Source organism: Leucoraja erinacea, unplaced genomic scaffold, assembly GCF_028641065.1.
Source record: "Leucoraja erinacea ecotype New England unplaced genomic scaffold, Leri_hhj_1 Leri_80S, whole genome shotgun sequence".
In the NCBI taxonomy this organism is placed as follows: Eukaryota; Metazoa; Chordata; class Chondrichthyes; order Rajiformes; family Rajidae; genus Leucoraja; species Leucoraja erinaceus.
In genome coordinates this window covers 427501-446607 of record NW_026576740.1, presented here as the reverse complement: position 1 = coordinate 446607, position 19107 = coordinate 427501, and the positions used below count along the sequence as shown (strand labels likewise).

Genomic DNA, 19107 nt, shown 5'->3' with positions numbered 1-19107 from the left:
TCAGCGGGTCAGGCAGCATCTCTGGAAAGAAAGAATAGGTGACTCAGTCTCGGGTTGAGAGCTGAAGAAGGGTCTTGACCCGAAACATCACCTATTCCTTTTCTCCAGAGATGCTGCCTGAGCTGCTGAGTGACTCCAGTATTTGTGGCCCACATTCCCTCCATATCCACGTGCCCGTCTAAATGTATCTGAACACTCACAGGCCCCGCTCCGCGATGAAGGTGAGGGTGACGTTTGTGGCAATCACATCATCATCCAGAATGAGTTCAAACTCGCTGTATAGACTGGCCGGGTTGGTGATGTTCACCTGTGGGAGATACAATGAACATGAAGCTGTGGCTCCCTCCTTTATCCTTTAGTAATAACCCAGCACACAGCTGCCCCTCCGGTCCCCCCCCCCCCCACCCCCCCCCCCCCCCCCCCCCCCCCCCCCCCCCCCCCCCCCCCCCCCCCCCCCCCCCCCCCCCCCCCCCCCCCCCCCTCCCCTCTCCCCCCCCCCCCCCCCGCCCTCCCCCCCCCCCCCCCCCCCCCCCCCACCCCCCCCCCCCCCCTCCCACCCCCCCCCCCCCCCCCTCCAGCCCCATCTACCCCCAGATCTTCAACAGACACGAGCTTGGGTTGATCAAACACAACGCTAGCTCCTACACACAGACGCTCTGTGTCACCGCGGGCGGGCGGGGCGGGGCCGTTGCCTCACAGCGCCAGAGACACACGTTCGGCCCTGACCTCGGGTACTGTCTGTGTGGAGCTGGCACGTTCTCCCTGTGGCCGCGTAGGTCCCCGCTGCTCCCCAGTTTCCTCCCACATCCCAAAGACGTGCGGGGGTCGGTGGGTTAATTGGTCTCTAAATTGCCCCCAGTGTGTAGAGAGTGGGTGAGAAAGTGGGCTGACATAGAGCTAGTGTGAGCGGGTGGTCAGTGTGGATTCAGTGGGCTGAAGGGCCTGTTTCAGGGCTGCCAAACTCTCACGCCCTCACGCTCATCAGACATTTCTCACGCTCAGTGGTGAGAAATTTGGTGATCAACGAAAATGTCAAAACTGGGATAAAGTGCCTGGTCCGCGGGTGTTGGAGAGAAGAGGCTGCGGGAGGGATGGGAGCAGAACCAGCGGCCGGAACAGATGCAGGGAGCCGGGACGGACCAGTGTTTGCCGGGGCCGGCGTGTCGCTCGCTGCAGCTCTGGCCATGGAGCAAGTCCCGGGCGTCGGAGGTGTCAGAAGCGTCGAGCCGCTGCCGCTGCCGCTGCCGCCACAGTCTCTGTGCCGAAGGGACAGACTCTTAAAGGGAGGTGGAGAGAGAGAGAGAGAGAGAGAGAACGAGACAGGGAGACAGTGGGGAGAGAGAGAGGGGTGAGAGGAGAGACAGGGGGTTGAATGGAGAGAGAGAAGAGGGAGAGAGGGGGGGAAGTGAGAGAGGGAAGAAAGAGGGAAGAGAGAGAGGGGGGGGCGATGGAGGAGAGAAATGGGAGAGAGAGAAGGGAAGAGAGAGGGGTGGTAAAAGAGAGAGGGAGAAGGGCAGAGGGGGGAAAGAGAGAAACGGGGAAAGAGAGAGATGGGGGGCAAAGAAAAAGAGATAGAGACAGAGGCGAAAGAGAGGGGAGAGGGGGGGGCAAGGGGAAGAGTGAGGAGGTAGGAGGGAGAAATGGGGAAGAGAGGAGAAGAGAGGGGGAAGAGAGAGGTGAGAGTGTGGAGAGGGGGAGAGATGGAGAGATAGAGAGGGAGGGAGAGGGAGAGGGGGGAGAGAGAGAGAGGGGGAGAGAGAGAGAGGGAGAGAGAGAGAGAGAGAGAGAGAGAGAGAGAGAGAGAGACAGGGAGAGATATATAGAGAGGGGAGATAGAGGGAGAGGGGGGGAGAGAGAGGAGAGAGGGAACAAGAGAGAGGGGGAAGAGTAAGGTGGGAGGGAGAGAGGGGGGAAAGAGAGGAGAGAAAGAGGGAAGGGGGGAAAGAGAGAGAGAGGGGGAGAGAGGGGAGAGAGTGAGAGGGGGAGAGAGGGGTGAGAGGGGGGAGAGAGAGGAGGGAGAGGGAGAGAGAGAGAGAGAGAGAGAGAGAGGGGAGAGAGAGGGGAGGGGAGAGAGAGGGGGAGAGAGAGAGAGAGAAAGAGAAAGAGAGAGAGAAAGAGAGAGAGACAGAGAAGAGAGAGAGGGGGGGAGAGAGAGAGTCCTACCCCCCCCCCCCCCCCCCCTTGTGCCCCCCCCCCCCCCCCCCCAGTTGCAGGTTGTTTTCTCACTCACCTTGCCCCCGGTTTTATCCGCTAGCTGTCCCAGCTCCAGCAGCCTGCAGTCGGTGCCCTCGATGGTCAACACTGAGATGATCACCCTGCAGTGGGGAAGGATCAAGTCACCACCATCCCACTTCCCCTCTTCCAGTGGCCCCCGTGCGGGATCAGCATTCCCCATTGGTTTGGGAAGCGGGATGTCCGGGATTGTGGTTGGATCGTGGACCAGGGATGATCGGCCAGCGACAGCCACACCCCTGCCCCTCCGCTACAGCGAGCACTCCCCATTGGAACATAGACCAGCAGAGGAACAGGCCCTTTGGCCCACGACTCTGTGTTGTACATGATGCCAAGTTAAACTCATCAACCTGTCCCTCCATACCCTATATATTCATGTGCCCATCCAAAAGCCTCTTAAACACTCTTATCATATCTGCCTCCACCACCACCACCCCACGCAGCTCAGTCTGTCTGTAAAGACTTAACACACACATCTCCTTGAAACATTTCCCCTTTCACCTTAAAGCCAAGACCTCTAGTCTTTGACATTTCCACCGTTCGGACTGTCTACCCTACCTATGCCTCTCATCATTTAATACATTTCTGTCAGGCCCTAGGGTCATAAGTGATCGTAGTAGAATGAGGCCATTCGGCCCATCACGTGTACTACGCCATCAATCATGGCTGATCTATCTCTCCCTCCAAACCCCATTCTCCTGCCTTCTCCCCATAACCTCTGACACCTGTACTAAACAAAAATATATCTATTTGTGCCTTAAAAATATCCACGGACTTGGCCTCTACAGCCACCTGTGGCAAAACATTCCACAGATTCACCACCCACTGACTAAAGAAATGTCTCTTCATCCCCTTCCTAAAAGAACGTCCTTTAATTCTGAGGCTTTGACCTCTAGTCCTAGATTCTCCCACTAGTGGAAATATCCTCTCCACATCCACTCTATCCAAGCCTTTCACTATTCTGTACGTTTCAATGAGGACTCCTCTCATTCCAGACAAGACAATAGACAATAGACGCAGGAGTGGGCCATTCGGCCCTTCGAACCAGCACCGCCATTCAATGTGATCATGGCTGATCATCCCCAATCAGTATCCCGTTCCTGCCTTCTCCCCATATCCCCCGACTCCGCTATTTTTAAGAACCCTATCTAGCTCTCTCTTGAAAGTATCCAGAGAACTTGCCTCCACCACCTTCTGAGGCAGAGAATTCCACAGACTACCATTCTCTGTGAGAAAAAGTGTTTCCTTGCCTCCGTTCTAAATGGCTTACTCCTTATTCTTAATCGGTGGCCGATTGGGAAAGGGGGAGATGCAGCGAGACCTGGGTGTCATGGTACACCAGTCATTGAAGGTAGGCATGCAGGTGCAGCAGGCAGTAAAGAAAGCGAATGGTATGTTAGCTTTCATTGCAAAAGGATTTGAGTATAGGAGCAGAGAGGTTCTAATGCAGTTGTACAGGGTCTTGGTGAGACCACACCTGGAGTATTGCGTACAGTTTTGGTCTCCAAATCTGAGGAAGAACATTATTGCCATAGAGGGAGTGCAGAGACGGTTCACCAGACTGATTCCTGGGATGTCAGGACTGTCTTATGAAGAAAGACTGGATAGACTTGGTTTATACTCTCTAGAATTTAGAAGATTGAGAGGGGATCTTATAGAAACTTACAAAATTCTTAAGGGATTGGACAGGCTAGATGCAGGAAGATTGGTCCCAATGTTGGGGGAGTCCAGGAGAAGGGGTCGCAGCTTAAGGATAAGGGGGAAATCCTTTAAAACCGAGATGAGAAGAACTTTTTTTTTCACGCAGAGAGAGTGGTGAATCTCTGGAACTCTCTGCCACAGAGGGTAGTTGAGGCCAGTTCATTGGCTATATTTAAGAGGGAGTTAGATGTGGCCCTTGTGGCTAAGGGGATCAGGGGGTATGGAGAGAAGGCAGGTACGGGATACTGAGTTGGATGATCAGCCATGATCATATTGAATGGCGGGTGCAGGCTCGAAGGGCCGAATGGCCTACTCCTGCACCCTAATTTCTATGTTTCTATGTTTCTAAACTGTGGCCCCTGGTTCTGGACTCCCCCAACATCGGGAACATGTTTCCTGCCTCTAGCGTGTCCAAGCCCTTAACAATCTATGTTTCAATGAGAATCCTCTCATCCTTCTAAACTCCAGAGTGTACAAGCCCAGCTGCTCCATTCTCTCAGCATATGACAGTCGATAATGCATGTGTGTCCAAGCCCTCCCCATAGCCAGTTCCAGAAGGCCCTAATCCAGGCAGCATTCTGGTAATTCTCAACTGCACCATCTTGAAGGTGATCAAACCGACCATCACCCGTGGACTATATTTAGCCTGTTATTTGGTCCATATCCCTTTAAATTTCAGGGCAACACAATAGCCAGCGCCAGAAACTGAGGTTCCATCCGGAGTGTGTCTGTGCGGAGTTTGCACCTTCTCCCCGTAACCTGTGCGGGCTTTCTCCGAAATCTTCGGTTTCCTCCCACACTCCAAAGACTTACTGGTGTGTAGGTTAATTGGTGTAAATGTACAATTGTGCCTAGTGTGTGTAGGATAGTGTCAGTGTGCAGGGATTGCTGGTCAGTGCGGGCTCAGAGGGCGCTGTATCTGCGCTGTATCTCTAAACTAAAAAATAATCTATGGTCTGCATGTAGTACATGTAGCTGTCATTATACCTGCCTCTCCCACCTCGTCCATATATCTGTGTGGAATGTTGCCCCTCAGTTCCCCTTCAAACCCTGCCCTCTCACCTTCAACCTCTGCCCCCTGCCTGGACAGGGTGCAGCTTGTCCGTGTGAGGGGCGGCTCCGCTGACGTTCAGTGACTCGGGTGCAGCGGGTAGAGCTGCTGCCTCACAGCGTCAGGGACCCGGGTTAGTTCCTGACTACGGGTGCTGACCTGACGACGTTTGTACGTTCTCCCTGTGGCCACGTGGGTTTCCCCCGCATGCTCCGGTTTCCTCCCACACTCCAAAGACGTGCAGGTTTGCAGGTCAAATGGTTTTGGTAAAAATTGTAAATTGTTCGTAGTGGGCGCAGGACAGTGGTAGTGTATGGATATCACTGGCCGACACGGACTCGATGGGCCGAAGGGCCTGTTTGCGAGCTGCATCTCTATAGTCTAAAGAGTCTGGGAGAGACTGCACTGTTAATATTCTGTTCAAGAACCAGAGGACATAGGTTTAAGGTGAGGGGGGAAAGATTTAATAGTTACCTGAGGGATAACTTTTTCACAATAAGGGTGCATGGAACAAGCTGCCAGAGGAGGTAGTCGAGTCAAGTACTATCACAATGTTTAAGAAACATTTGGACAGGTACATGGATAGGACAGGTTTAGAGGGAAATGAGCCCAATGCAGGCAGGTGGGACTAGTGTTTAATGGGGCTAGTAGGTGAAGCTGTTGTTTTTATGTTTTTGTTGGCAGAACAATTTCCCTCCTGGGATAAATTCTATCGTGGTGCAGATGGGACCATGTTGGCCGGAGTGGGCAAGTTGGGCCGAAGGGCCTGTTTCCATGCTGTATCACTCTATGACTGTGTGGACTTACCCCTGCTTCATGGCGTACTCTGCCATGTGGCTGTAGAACAGTTTGGAGGACTGGTAAATCTTATCTTCTGCAATGTCCTCCAGGTTACCCAGGATGGTGTTAGCACGTCCGTCTGTGCAAATGATAACCTGTAAACAAACGCACCACCGCTAAATAACCATATAACAATTACAGCACGGAAACAGGCCATCTCGGCCCTACAAGTCCGTGCCGAACAATTTTTTTTTTTCCCCTTAGTCCCACCTGCCTGCACTCATACCATAACCCTCCATTCCCTTCTCATCCATATGCCTATCCAATTTATTTTTAAATGATACCAATGAACCTGCCTCCACCACTTCCCCTGGAAGCTCATTCCACACCGCCACCACTCTCTGAGTAAAGAGGTTCCCCCTCATATTACCCCTAAACTTCTGTCCCTTAATTCTGAAGTCATGTCCTCTTGTTTGAATCTTCCCTATTCTCAAAGGGAAAAGCTTGTCCACATCAACAACATTAGTGGAAACATCTTCTCCACATCCACTCTATCAAGGCCTTTCACTATCCTGTACGTTTCAATGAGGTCCCCCCTCATTCTTCTAAACTCCAGAGAGTACAGGCCCAATGCCGTCAAACGCTCATCATAGGTTAACCTACTAATTCCTGGGATCATTCTAGTAAACCTCCTCTGCAGGGACCCTCTGCAGAGCCAGCACATCCTGCCTCAGACATGGTGCCCAAAACTGCTCACAATATTCCAAATGCAGCCTGACCTGCGTCTTCTAGAGCCTCACTCAGCATTACATCCCTGTTTTTGTACACTAGCCCTCTCGAAATAAATGCTAGCAATTATTTATGAGTTGTTCTCGTGAGGGCAAGCATATACATGTTGGGCAGAATGGCCTGTTCATAGTGTCAACATTGTTTGGCTGTTTCCATCATTCTGACAAGCATCAGCAGGTTTCATTTAAAAACATGTTTGTCCTTGCATTCCACTAACCAACTGCACTTAATCTTGTCCGATCATGTAAATGTGTCTCCATTTGTCTTGTAGTCTTTGCAAGGAACCCCCCTCCCAACCTGTATTCTAGGCAGGACATTGTGTTGAAATCCAACACCATAGAGGGAGTGCAGAGAAGGTTCACCAGACTGATTCCTGGGATGTCAGGACTGTCTTATGAAGAAAGACTGGATAGACTTGGTTTATACTCTCTAGAATTTAGGAGATTGAGAGGGGATCTTATAGAAACTCATTCCACACCGCAACCACTCTACGAGTAAAGAAGTTCCCCCTCATATTACCCCTAAACTTCTGTCCCTTAATTCTGAAGTCATGTCGTATCCCGGTGGCAACCCCCAGCACACAGGCCTGTCCTGCAACCCCCAGCACACAGGCCTGCAACCCCCAGCACACAGGCCTGCAACCCCCAGCACACAGGCCTGTCCTGCAACCCCCAGCACACAGGCCTGTCCTGCAACCCCCAGCACACAGGCCTGCAGCCCCCAACACACAGGCCTGTCCTGCAACCCCCAGCACACAGGCCTGTCCTGCAACCCCCAGCACACAGGCCTGCAACCCCCAGCACACAGGCCTGCAACCCCCAGCACACAGGCCTGCAACCCCCAACACACAGGCCTGCAACCCCCAGCACACAGGCACACAGGCCTGCAACCCCCAGCACACAGGCCTGCAACCCCCCAGCCCACAGGCCTGTAACCCCCAGCCCACAGGCCTGCAACCCCCAGCACACAGGCCTGTCCTGCAACCCCCAACACACAGGCCTGCAACCCCCAGCACACAGGCCTGCAACCCCCAGCACACAGGCCTGTCCTGCAACCCCCAGCACACAGGCCTGTCCTGCAACCCCCAACACACAGGCCTGCAACAACCCCCAGCACACAGCCTGCCTGCAACCCCCAGCACACAGGCCCCCCCCCAGCAACCCCCCTGCAACACACAGGCCTGCAAACCCCCACACACACAGGCCTGCCCAACACCCCCTGCAACACCCAGCACACAGGCCTGCAACCCCCCCACACACAGGCCTGCAACCCCCAACACACAGGCTGCAACCCCCCAGCACACAGGCCTGCAACCCCCACACACAGCACACAGGGCCTGCAACCCCCAGCACACAGGCCTGCCTGCAACCCCACACACAGGCCTGCAACCCCCACACACAGGCCTGCCTGCAACCCCCACCCCACACACAGGCCTGCAACCCCCAGCACACAGGCCTGCAACCCCCAACACACAGGCCTGCAACCCCCACCACAGGCCTGCAACCCCCACACACAGGCCTGCAACCCCCAGCACACAGGCCTGTCCTGCAACCCCCAACACACAGGCCTGCAACCCCCAGCACACAGGCCTGCAACCCCCCAGCACACACAGGGCCTGCCTGCAACCCCCAGCACACAGGCCTGCAACCCCCAACACACAGGCCTGCACAACCCCAACACACAGGCCTGCAACCCCCCACACACAGGCCTGCAACCCCCAGCACACAGGCCTGCAACCCCCAACACACAGGCCTGCAACCCCCAGCACACAGGCCTGTAACCCCCAGCACACAGGCCTGCAACCCCCAGCACACAGGCCTGCAACCCCCCAGCACACAGGCAGGCCTGCAACCCCCAGCACACAGGCCTGCAACCCCCAACACCCCAACACACAGGCAGGCCTGCCTGCAACCCCCAGCACACAGGCCTGCAACCCCCCCCAACACAGGCCTGCAAACCCCAGCACACAGGCCTGCAACCCCCAGCACACAGGCCTGCAACCCCACACACAGGCCTGCAACCCCCCCAGCACACAGGCCTGCAACCCCCAGCACACAGGCCTGCAACCCCCAGCACACAGGCCTGCAACCCCCAGCACACAGGCCTGCCCCCCAGCACACAGGCCTGCAACCCCCCAGCACACAGGCCTGCAACCCCCAACACACAGGCCTGCAACCCCCAGCACAGGCCTGCAACACACAGGCCTGCACCCCCCCCAGGCACAGGCCTGCAACCCCCAGCACACAGGCCTGTCCTGCAACCCCCAACACACAGGCCTGCAACCCCCACACACAGGCCTGCAACCCCCAACACACAGGCCTGCAACCCCCAACACACAGGCCTGCAACCCCCAGCACACAGGCCTGCAACCCCCAGCACACAGGCCTGCAACCCCCAGCACACAGGCCTGCAACCCCCAGCACAACACACAGGCCTGCAACCCCCAGCACACAGGCCTGCAACCCCCAGCACACAGGCCTGCAACCCCCAGCACACAGGCCTGCAACCCCCAGCACACAGGCCTGCAACCCGTGATCACCCCTCGTCCCCACCTGCCCTGCCCGGCAGAGAAAGAACATGAAAGATGCACAGAATCTCTTGCCCAGTCGAGGACGAGAGGACATGGGTTCAAGGAGAAGGGGAAAAGATTCAATATAAATCTGAGGGGTAACTTTTTCTACACAAAGGGCGGTGGGTGTATGGAACAAGCTGCTAGAGGAGGTAGTTGAGGCTGGGACTATCCCAATGTTTAAGCAACAGTTAGACAGGTACATGGATAGGACAGGTTTGGAGGGATATGGGCCCAACGTGGGCAGGTGGGACTAGTGTAGCTGGGATATGTTGGCCAGTGTGGGCGAGTTGGGCCGAAGGGCCTGTTTCCACACTGTATGACTCCATGTGTAGGAAGGAACTGCAGATGCTGGTTTACACTAAAGACCCTTCTTCAGACTGAGAGTCAGGAGAGACATAGACTAGAGATATGGAAGGTGTGAAATAACAAGATGAGTTGAGTATAGGAGCAAGAGACTCCACAGGCCATCCCTGCACCGGGGGCAGTGACAGGGAGCCCTGATGTCACCGCACGTCCAAATCCCTCCCCCCCTTGTCGTCCCCCCCCCCCCCACTCATCCACTCACCTTGGAGCCCGGCTTCCGTGAGGCCATTGCTATGGACACCAGCGCAGCCGGCCCCAGCGCAGTCGACCCGCACTCCTGCAGCCTGCAGCAGACCAATAACACGGGACGTGTCAGAGCAGGGAGAGAGGGTGGGGGGGCAGGAGAGAGGGGAGGGAGAGTTGGTGCGGATACCCTCACTGGCATCATTACTCCCTACCACTCGGTACCGACCCGGCAATCACCTGTGGCGGATCACACACACACGGAGGGATGGGTCACATACATGGGCCAGTCACACACGTGTGCGCACACACACACACACACACACACACACACACAGAAGAGGACACACACACTTTACTGTACCATTTAACAGTTTTTTTTGTTTTGTATTTTAATTGCTGTTTTTTTCCTTTTTCTTTCCTCCCACAAATATGTAATATGTGAATATGCGATTCTGTTCAATTCTGTTTGTAGTTTGTTTGTTTTTTTGCACAATGCGCGAGCATTGCCACTTTTCATTTCACTGCACATCATGTGTATGTGACGAATAAACTTGACTTGACTTACACAGGTCGACCCTTGGTTTCGCTGATGTAAAGAGGCCATATTGGGAACATCAAAGGTAATGGACGGTTAGAGTGGCCTGGCCTTCATTGCCAGAGTGAGGCCACACACACACAATAAGGAACAGCACCTCCTATCCCACTTAACCATAGAACCATATAACAATTACAGCACGGAAACAGGCCATCTCGACCCTTCTAGTCCGTGCCGAACACTTATTCTCCCCTAGTCCCATATGCCTGCGCTCAGACCATAACCTTCTATTCCCTTCCCGTCCATATAACTATCCAATTTATTTTTAAATGATAAAAAGGAACCTGCCTCCACCACCTTCACTGGAAGCTCATTCCACACAGCCACCACTCTCTGAGTAAAGAAGTTCCCCCTCATGTTACCCCTAAAACTTCTGTCCCTTAATTCTCAAGTCATGTCCCCTTGTTTGAATCTTCCCTACTCTCAGTGGGAAAAGCTTTTCCACGTCAACTCTGTCTATCCCTCTCATCATTTTAAAAACCTCTATCAAGTCCCCCCTTAACCTTCTGCGCTCCAAAGAATAAAGCCCTAACTTGTTCAACCTTTCTCTGTAACTTAGTTGCTGAAACCCAGGCAACATTCTAGTAAATCTCCTCTGTACTCTCTCTATTTTGTTGACATCCTTCCTATAATTAGGTGACCAAAATTGTACCCCATACTCCAAAATTGGCCTCACCAATGCCTTGTACAATTTTAACATTACATCCCAACTTCTATACTCAATGGGTCACTTGGGTCACTTACAACCCATCGGTATGTACATTTAATTCTCCATTTCCTCTCCCCAAGTCACCCTACTCCTTTCCCCTCTCTCATCCCGGTCTCCCCCACCTCTCCTCTCCCACCCTTACTTCACCCTCCAGCTTTCTCCTGTCCTTATCTGACGCACTCTAGTCTCTTTTTCACCTCAAGCCTCTGCCACATACTCCACCCATCTGCCACAGTTACCCCGCACAGCTGTATCTACCTATCACTCGCCCATGACCGCGTGGGCTTTCTCCGAGATCTTCCATTTCCTCCCACACTCCAAAGACGCACGTGTTTGTCGGCGTAGGCAGGAACTGCAGATGCCGGTTTAAACTGAAGATAGACACAAAATGCTGGAATACCTCAGCGGGACAGGCAGCATCTCTGGAGAGAAGGAATGGGTGATGTTTCAGGTTGAGAAGAAGGGTTTTGACCCGAAACGTCACCCATTCCTTCTCTCCAGAGATAATGCCAGGCCCGCTGAATTAATCCAGCATTTTGTGTTTATCTACGGTATGTAGATTAACTTGCTTGGTAATTGTAAATTGTCCCTCGGTGTGTGTGGGATATTACTAGTTTGCAGGCATCGCTGGTCGGTGTGGACTCGGTGGGTCGAAGGGCCTGTACTAAACTAAAGTAACCATCGCTGGTGACCATCCTGGGCTCTGCCAGACACGGCTACAATTCCCCCAACTATGTACACCGTGGGCACTCACATGTGTATCCGCTGCCGCAGGGCGTCTCTGCTCTCCGAGATGCAGCGAGGCTGGGGCTCGGCAATCCCCCTGCTCTTCAGATACTCTTGGTCAATGAGCTGAAAGTCCTGCAGAGTCCGTGGCGTTCCCAGCCCGTCCCCGTAAATGGTTACCTGAGAAACGGGACACATGCAGACCGTGTGGGAAACCACTGTGAACGCACGCACCGGAGATGGACACAAAATGCTGCAGTAACTCGGCAGCTCAGGCAGCATCTCCGGACAACATGGGCTGCAGACGTTTCAGGTCATCACCCTGAAGAAGGGTCTCCACCCAAAACATCACCTATTCCTTTTTGTGCAGAGATGCTGCCTGACCCGCTGAGTTGCTCCAGCATTCTGTGTCTACATTCAACTCAGTGCTGTTTCAGCTGTGGTACTGATGATTAAAGCTCATATGGCAAACTAGAACGGGACCAGGTAGTCAGTCACCTGTAGGTGATGGCCTGGATGTAAACCAGTGGAGATGGTGGGAGGGGGGGGGGGGGGTGGGGGGGGGGGGGGGGGGGGGGGGGGGGGCTGGGGGGAGGGGGGGGGGGGGGGGTTGGGGGGGGGTGGCCAAAAAATCTGGGGTGGGGGGGGAGGTTTTTTTTTAAAAAAAAAAATTATAAACCGGGTCGGGGGTGGGGGGGTGGGGGGGGGGGGGTTGGGGGGGGGGGGGGGGGTAGGGGGCTTTGGGGGTTGGGGGGGGGGGGGCTGGGGGGGGGGGGGGGGGGGGGGGGGGGGGGGGGGGGGGGGGGGCTGGGGGGAGGGGGGGGGGGGGGGGGGGGGGTGGGGGGAGGGGGGGGGGCTGTGTTGGGGGAGGGGGGCTGGGGTTGGGGGGGGGGGGGGGGGGGGTGGGGGGGGGGGGGGGGGGGGGGGGGAGGGGGGCTGGGGGGGGGGGGGGGGGCTGTGGGGGAGGGGGGGTGTGTTGGGGAGGGGGAGGGGGGTGTGGGGGGGGGGGGGGGTAGGGGCTGTGGGGGGGGGGGGGGGGGATCATGTGTTGGGGGAGGGGAGAGGGATCATGCACCAGGGGCAATTCTGGTCGCCACCCTCCAGGTTGGGCGAGAGAGTTGAGGGAGTAGGGAGTGACGGAGGGAGTGAACCCTGCGGAAGGTGGACAGAGGTGAGGGCTGGTGTTGGGATCACGTTGCAGCAGGTGGTGCGGATGTTGCGCTGGATACGAAGGCTGGGCGATGAAAGTCATGGATTGGGGGGGGGGGGGGGGGGAATCGCTCTCTCTGTTTGTTGGGAAGTGGAGGCCAGAATTCCAGGGAATGGAGGGCAAGGTGGTGAGAGGGTCAGTCCAAGGCCACTGGGGATATCGCTGATGGAGGCTCTCCCAACAGTATCCCGGACACTGGGAACAGTGAGATCTGCCCCATCACATCAGACTTCCCGGGACCCAGGTCGGGCGGGGTGTGACGGGGCGAGGACTTGGCCATTCTGCTCGGCTCCACCCACCTCGTTGTTGAAGGTGACCAAAGTCACCCTGGTCCTGGGCGAGGTTTGCAGCAGGTAGTCCAGCGACTGGCTCACGGCCTCTTGCACAGCCTGCAACAGAGCACAGAGTGGAAGCGAGCGGACAGACAGGGTGCAAGCGTTGCTGGGTATAAGGGGCATCAGCTATACAGAGAGGGTGGGCAAACTTAGATAGTTTTCTCTGGAGCTCTGGAGAAAGGAGACCTGATATCAATTTATAATATATAACCAATTGAATAACTACTTTGGTTCCGTCTTCACTAAGGAAGACATAAATAATCTGCCGGAAATAGCAGGGGACCGGGGGTCAAATGAGATGGAGGAATTGAGTGAAATCCAGGTTAGCCGGGAAATGGTGTTGGGTAAATTGTATGGATTAAAGGCCGATAAATCCCCAGGGCCAGATAGGCTGCATCCCAGAGTACTTAAGGAAGTAGCCCCAGAAATAGTGGATGCATTAGTGATAATTTTTCAAAACTCTTTAGATTCTGGAGTAGTTCCTGAGGATTGGAGGGTAGCTAATGTAACCCCACTTTTTAAAAAAGGAGGGAGAGAGAAAACGGGGAATTACAGACCAGTTAGTCTAACATCGGTAGTGGGGAAACTGCTAGAGTCAGTTATTAAAGATGGGATAGCAGCACATTTAGAAAGTGGTGAAATCATTGGACAAAAAATCAGCATGGATTTACGAAAGGTAAATCATGTCTGACGAATCTTATAGAATTTTTCGAGGATGTAACTAGTAGAGTGGATAAGGGAGAACCAGTGGCTGTGTTATATCTGGACTTCCAGAAGGCTTTCAACAAGGTCCCACATAAGAGATTAGTATACAAACTTAAAGCACACGGTATTGGGGGTTCAGTATTGATGTGGATAGAGAACTGGCTGGCAAACAGGAAGCAAAGAGTAGGAGTAAACGGGTCCTTTTCACAATGGCAGGCAGTGACTAGTGGGGTACCGCAAGGCTCAGTGCTGGGACCCCAGCTATTTACAATATATATGGCCTACTCCTGCACCTATTTTCAATGTTTCTATAAGAGGCAGAGATAGAGTAGGCAGCCCACAACTTTGTCCCAGAATGGAAATGTAAAACACTAACGGGCAGAGTTAGAGTGAGAAGGTGAAAGTTTAAAGGTGGTGTGTGTGTGTGTGTGTGTGTGTGTGTGTGTGTGTGTGTGTGTGTGTGTGTGTGTGTGTGTGTGTGTGTGTGTGTGTGTGTGTGTGTGTGTGTGTGTGTGTGTGTGTGTGTGTGTGTGTGTGTGTGTGTGTGTGTGTGTGTGTGTGTGTGTGTGTGTGTGTGTGTGTGTGTGTGTGTGTGTGTGTGTGTGTGTGTGTGTGTGTGTGTGTGTGTGTGTGTGTGTGTGTGTGTGTGTGTGTGTGTGTGTGTGTGTGTGTGTGTGTGTGTGTGTGTGTGTGTGTGTGTGTGTGTGTGTGTGTGTGTGTGTGTGTGTGTGTGTGTGTGTGTGTGTGTGTGTGTGTGTGTGTGTGTGTGTGTGTGTGTGGTGTGTGTGTGTGTGTGTGTGTGTGTGTGTGTGTGTGTGTGTGTGTGTGTGTGTGTGTGTGTGTGTGTGTGTGTGTGTGTGTGTGTGTGTGTGTGTGTGTGTGTGTGTGTGTGTGTGTGTGTGTGTGTGTGTGTGTGTGTGTGTGTGTGTGTGTGTGTGTGTGTGTGTGTGTGTGTGTGTGTGTGTGTGTGTGTGTGTGTGTGTGTGTGTGTGTGTGTGTGTGTGTGTGTGTGTGTGTGTGTGTGTGTGTGTGTGTGTGTGTGTGTGTGTGTGTGTGTGTGTGTGTGTGTGTGTGTGTGTGTGTGTGTGTGTGTGTGTGTGTGTGTGTGTGTGTGTGTGTGTGTGTGTGTGTGTGTGTGTGTGTGTGTGGTGTGTGTGTGTGTGTGTGTGTGTGTGTGTGTGTGTGTGTGTGTGTGTGTGTGTGTGTGTGTGTGTGTGTGTGTGTGTGTGTGTGTGTGTGTGTGTGTGTGTGTGTGTGTGTGTGTGTGTGTGTGTGTGTGTGTGTGTGTGTGTGTGTGTGTGTGTGTGTGTGTGTGTGTGTGTGTGTGTGTGTGTGTGTGTGTGTGTGTGTGTGTGTGTGTGTGTGTGTGTGTGTGTGTGTGTGTGTGTGTGTGTGTGTGTGTGTGTGTGTGTGTAGATAGAGGCCGGGACCCTCGCTCCGGGAGGTCCTCTCGCTGCCCCGTGTTGTACCTGTAGCCGGGACATGTAGAGCGATTCTCCAACGCCCTTTCCAATCTGTTGCTGTAAAGAGAGGTTGGATCATTTTAAAATTGGAAAATGTAGAACTCTACTAGAACAACTAAATTAGAAACTTACAAACTATTATCCGGTTCACACTGTCAACAACCCAGGCTTCATGATTGAGTGACTGAAACACTCAGCGTGGAAACAGGCCCTTTGTCCCACCCAGTCCACGTCAACCATCGATCACCCGTTCACCCTATGTTATCCCACTACCTACACACTAGGGGGCAATTTACACAGGGCCAATTAACCTACAACCCCACACGTCTTTGGGATGTGGGAGGAAACTGGAGCAAACCCAGATGGACACAGGGAGAACGTGCAAACTCCACATTGACAGTACCCGAGGTCAGGATTGAACCTGGTTCACTGCCGCTGTGAGGCAGCAGCTCTACCCGCCGCGCCACTGTGCCGCCTCCGACGGTGGCCCATGGGACGGACTGGTCGTCCCGGTCTGGCGGATCCTGGGCTGGGTCAGTGAGCGGGGGCCACAGCACATACACGGCAACTCCTCCGCTCCACATCCGCCACCGCAGCGCGCGCCCGCACCCAATGCGCTGCCCATCACGTGAGACAAGGCGCCGTGCTGGAACGGCAAGCCTGCCAATCACAGGCGGCACAAAGCACCTCGCTCCCTGCAAGGCCCGACCTGAACCTCTGGACAAAACTCTGCGCTGAGCACCAGTCTTTCTGCTGTTCAGTCATGAATACAACAAAATCATTTACAGTACATAGATGCATGAGATGGGAACAACTTTTAATGCAAGGTAAAGCCAGCAAAGTCTGATCAAAGATAGTCCGAGGGTCACCAAACAGGTGGATAGTGGTTCAGCACTGCTGTCTGGTTGTGGAGACATACCTTCTCTGGCAGCCTGTTCCATACACCCACCACCCTAAGTTTCCTATTAAATCTTTCCCCCTCATCTTAAACCAACGTCCTCTAGTTCTCGATTCCCCTACTCGGGGAAAGAGACTCTGTGCGTTTATCTGATTTATTCCTCTCATGATTTTATACAACTCTGTTAGATCACCCCTCATCCTCCTGCACTCCAAGGAATAGTGTCAGCCTGCTCAACCTCTCCCTGTAGCTCAGGCCCTCGAGTCCTGGTAACATCCTCGTGAATCTTCTCTTTCCACCCTTTCCAGCTTGACAACATCTCTCCAATAACATGGTGCCCAGAACTGACCAGAATCCTCTGAATGTGGCCTCACCAACGTCTTACACAACTGCAACATGACCTCCCAACTTCTATACTCAACAGCGTAGGAAGGAACTGCAGATGCTGGTGAAACCGAAGATAAGACACAAAATGCTGGAGTAATTCAGTGGGACAGGCACCCATTCTTTCCATCCAAAGATGCTGCCTGTCCCGCTGAGTTACTCCAGCATGTTGTGCTTATCTTCTGTACTCAACTACTTATTGGGTAATAATTGTCTGGGCAATAGCAAACGATGGAGGGAATGAGAATTGTGATAAGATCATAAGTGATCGGAGCAGAATGAGGCCATTCGGCCCATCAAGTATACTTCCCCATTCAATCATGGCTGATCTATCTCTCCCTCCAAACCCCATTCTCCTGCCTTCTCCCCATAACCTCCGACTCCTTCATTAATCAAGAACCTATCTATCTCGGCCTTAAAAATATCCACTGACGGCTTTCTGTGGCAAAGAACTCCACAGATTCACCACCCTCTGACTAAAGAAATTCCTCTTCATCTCCATCTTAAAATAATGTCCTTTAATTCTGAGGCTATGACCTCTAGTCCTAAACTCTCCCATTAGTGGAAACATCTTCTCCACATCCACTCTATCAAGGCCTTTCACTATCCTGTACGTTTCAATGAGGTCCCCCCTCATTCTTCTAAACTCCAGAGTACAGGCCCAATGCCGTCAAACGCTCATCATAGGTTAACCTACTAATTCCTGGGATCATTCTAGTAAACCTCCTCTGCAGGGACCCTCTGCAGAGCCAGCACATCCTTCCTCAGACATGGTGCCCAAAACTGCTCACAATATTCCAAATGCAGCCTGACCTGCGTCTTCTAGAGCCTCACTCAGCATTACATCCCTGTTTTTGTACACTAGCCCTCTCGAAATAAATGCTAGCAATTATTTATGAGTTGTTCTCGTGAGGGCAAGCATATACATGTTGGGCAGAATGGCCTGTTCATAGTGTCAACATTGTTTGGCTGTTTCCATCATTCTGACAAGCATCAGCAGGTTTCATTTAAAAACATGTTTGTCCTTGCATTCCACTAACCAACTGCACTTAATCTTGTCCGATCATGTAAATGTGTCTCCATTTGTCTTGTAGTCTTTGCAAGGAACCCCCCTCCCAACCTGTATTCTAGGCAGGACATTGTGTTGAAATCCAACACCATAGAGGGAGTGCAGAGAAGGTTCACCAGACTGATTCCTGGGATGTCAGGACTGTCTTATGAAGAAAGACTGGATAGACTTGGTTTATACTCTCTAGAATGTAGGAGATTGAGAGGGGATCTTATAGAAACTTACAAAATTCTTAAGGGGTTGGACAGGCTAGATGCAGGAAGATTGTTCCCGATGTTGGGGAAGTCCAGGACAAGGGGTCACAGCTTAAGGATAAGGGGGAAATCCTTTAAAACCGAGATGAGAAGAACTTTTTTCACACAGAGAGTGGTGAATCTCTGGAACTCTCTGCCGCAGAGGGTAGTCGAGGCCAGTTCATTGGCTATATTTAAGAGGGAGTTAGATGTGGCCCTTGTGGCTAAGGGGATCAGGGGGTATGGAGAGAAGGCAGGTACGGGATACTGAGTTGGATGATCAGCCATGATCATATTGAATGGCGGTGCAGGCTCGAAGGGCCGAATGGCCTACTCCTGCACCTAATTTCTATGTTTCTATGTTTCTATAGTGCAGGGAGGGGTGTGGGGCAGGACTGGGGGGCTTGAGTTATGTGGAGAGATAGGACAGGCTGGGACTGGAGTGCTGGAGGCTCAGCGATTAGCTTATGGAAGCTTATAAAACCACGAGGGGCAGAGGTAAACATAGACAATAGGTGGTGCAGGAGTAGGCCATTCGGCACTTCGAGCCTGCACCATTCGCCATTCAATATGATCATGGCTGATCATCCAACTCAGTGTCATGTACCTGCCTTCTCTCCATACCCCCTGATCCCTTTAGCCACAAGGGCCACATCTAACTCCCTCTTAAATATAGCAAGAGGGAGTTAGATATAAGGTAAGGTCCTCAGTCTAGGCAAGTCTAAATCCAGAGAGCATAGGTATAAAGTGAGAGGTTTAATAGGAATCTGGGGGGCATAATTTTCCCACACGGTGGGCGTCTGAAGAAAGGTCTCACCCGAAACGTCACCTATTTGTTCTATCCAGTGATGCAGCCTGCCCCGCTGAGTTACTCCGGCATTTTGAGCCTATCTTTGTTGGTGTGTGGAATAGAAACATAGAAAGGTGCAGGAGCAGGCCATTTGGCCCATCGAGCCAGCACCGCCATTTAATGTGATCATGGCTAATCATCCACAATCAGTACCCCCTCCTGCTTTTTCCCCATATTCTGAGAATCCGTTAGCCCGAAGAGCTCCAGTACATCTAACTATCTTGAAAACATCCAGTGAATTGGCCTCCACTGCCTG

The 19107-nt window shown here is 53.1% G+C and overlaps 1 protein-coding gene across 1 annotated transcript in view; it reads right to left on the bottom strand.

Annotated features, from left to right (window-relative positions):
• Positions 1-19107, bottom strand: part of LOC129694823 (circularly permutated Ras protein 1-like) — a 72074-nt gene that overhangs the window by 6450 nt on the left and 46517 nt on the right. Inside the window, exons 8-14 of the mRNA XM_055631584.1 lie at positions 15424-15474; positions 13214-13303; positions 11733-11884; positions 9691-9772; positions 5792-5919; positions 2231-2315; positions 201-307 (exon numbers count right to left, since the gene is read on the bottom strand). Of these exons, the coding sequence (XP_055487559.1) occupies positions 201-307; positions 2231-2315; positions 5792-5919; positions 9691-9772; positions 11733-11884; positions 13214-13303; positions 15424-15474 (695 nt within the window). The remainder of the gene's footprint in view (positions 1-200; positions 308-2230; positions 2316-5791; positions 5920-9690; positions 9773-11732; positions 11885-13213; positions 13304-15423; positions 15475-19107) is intronic.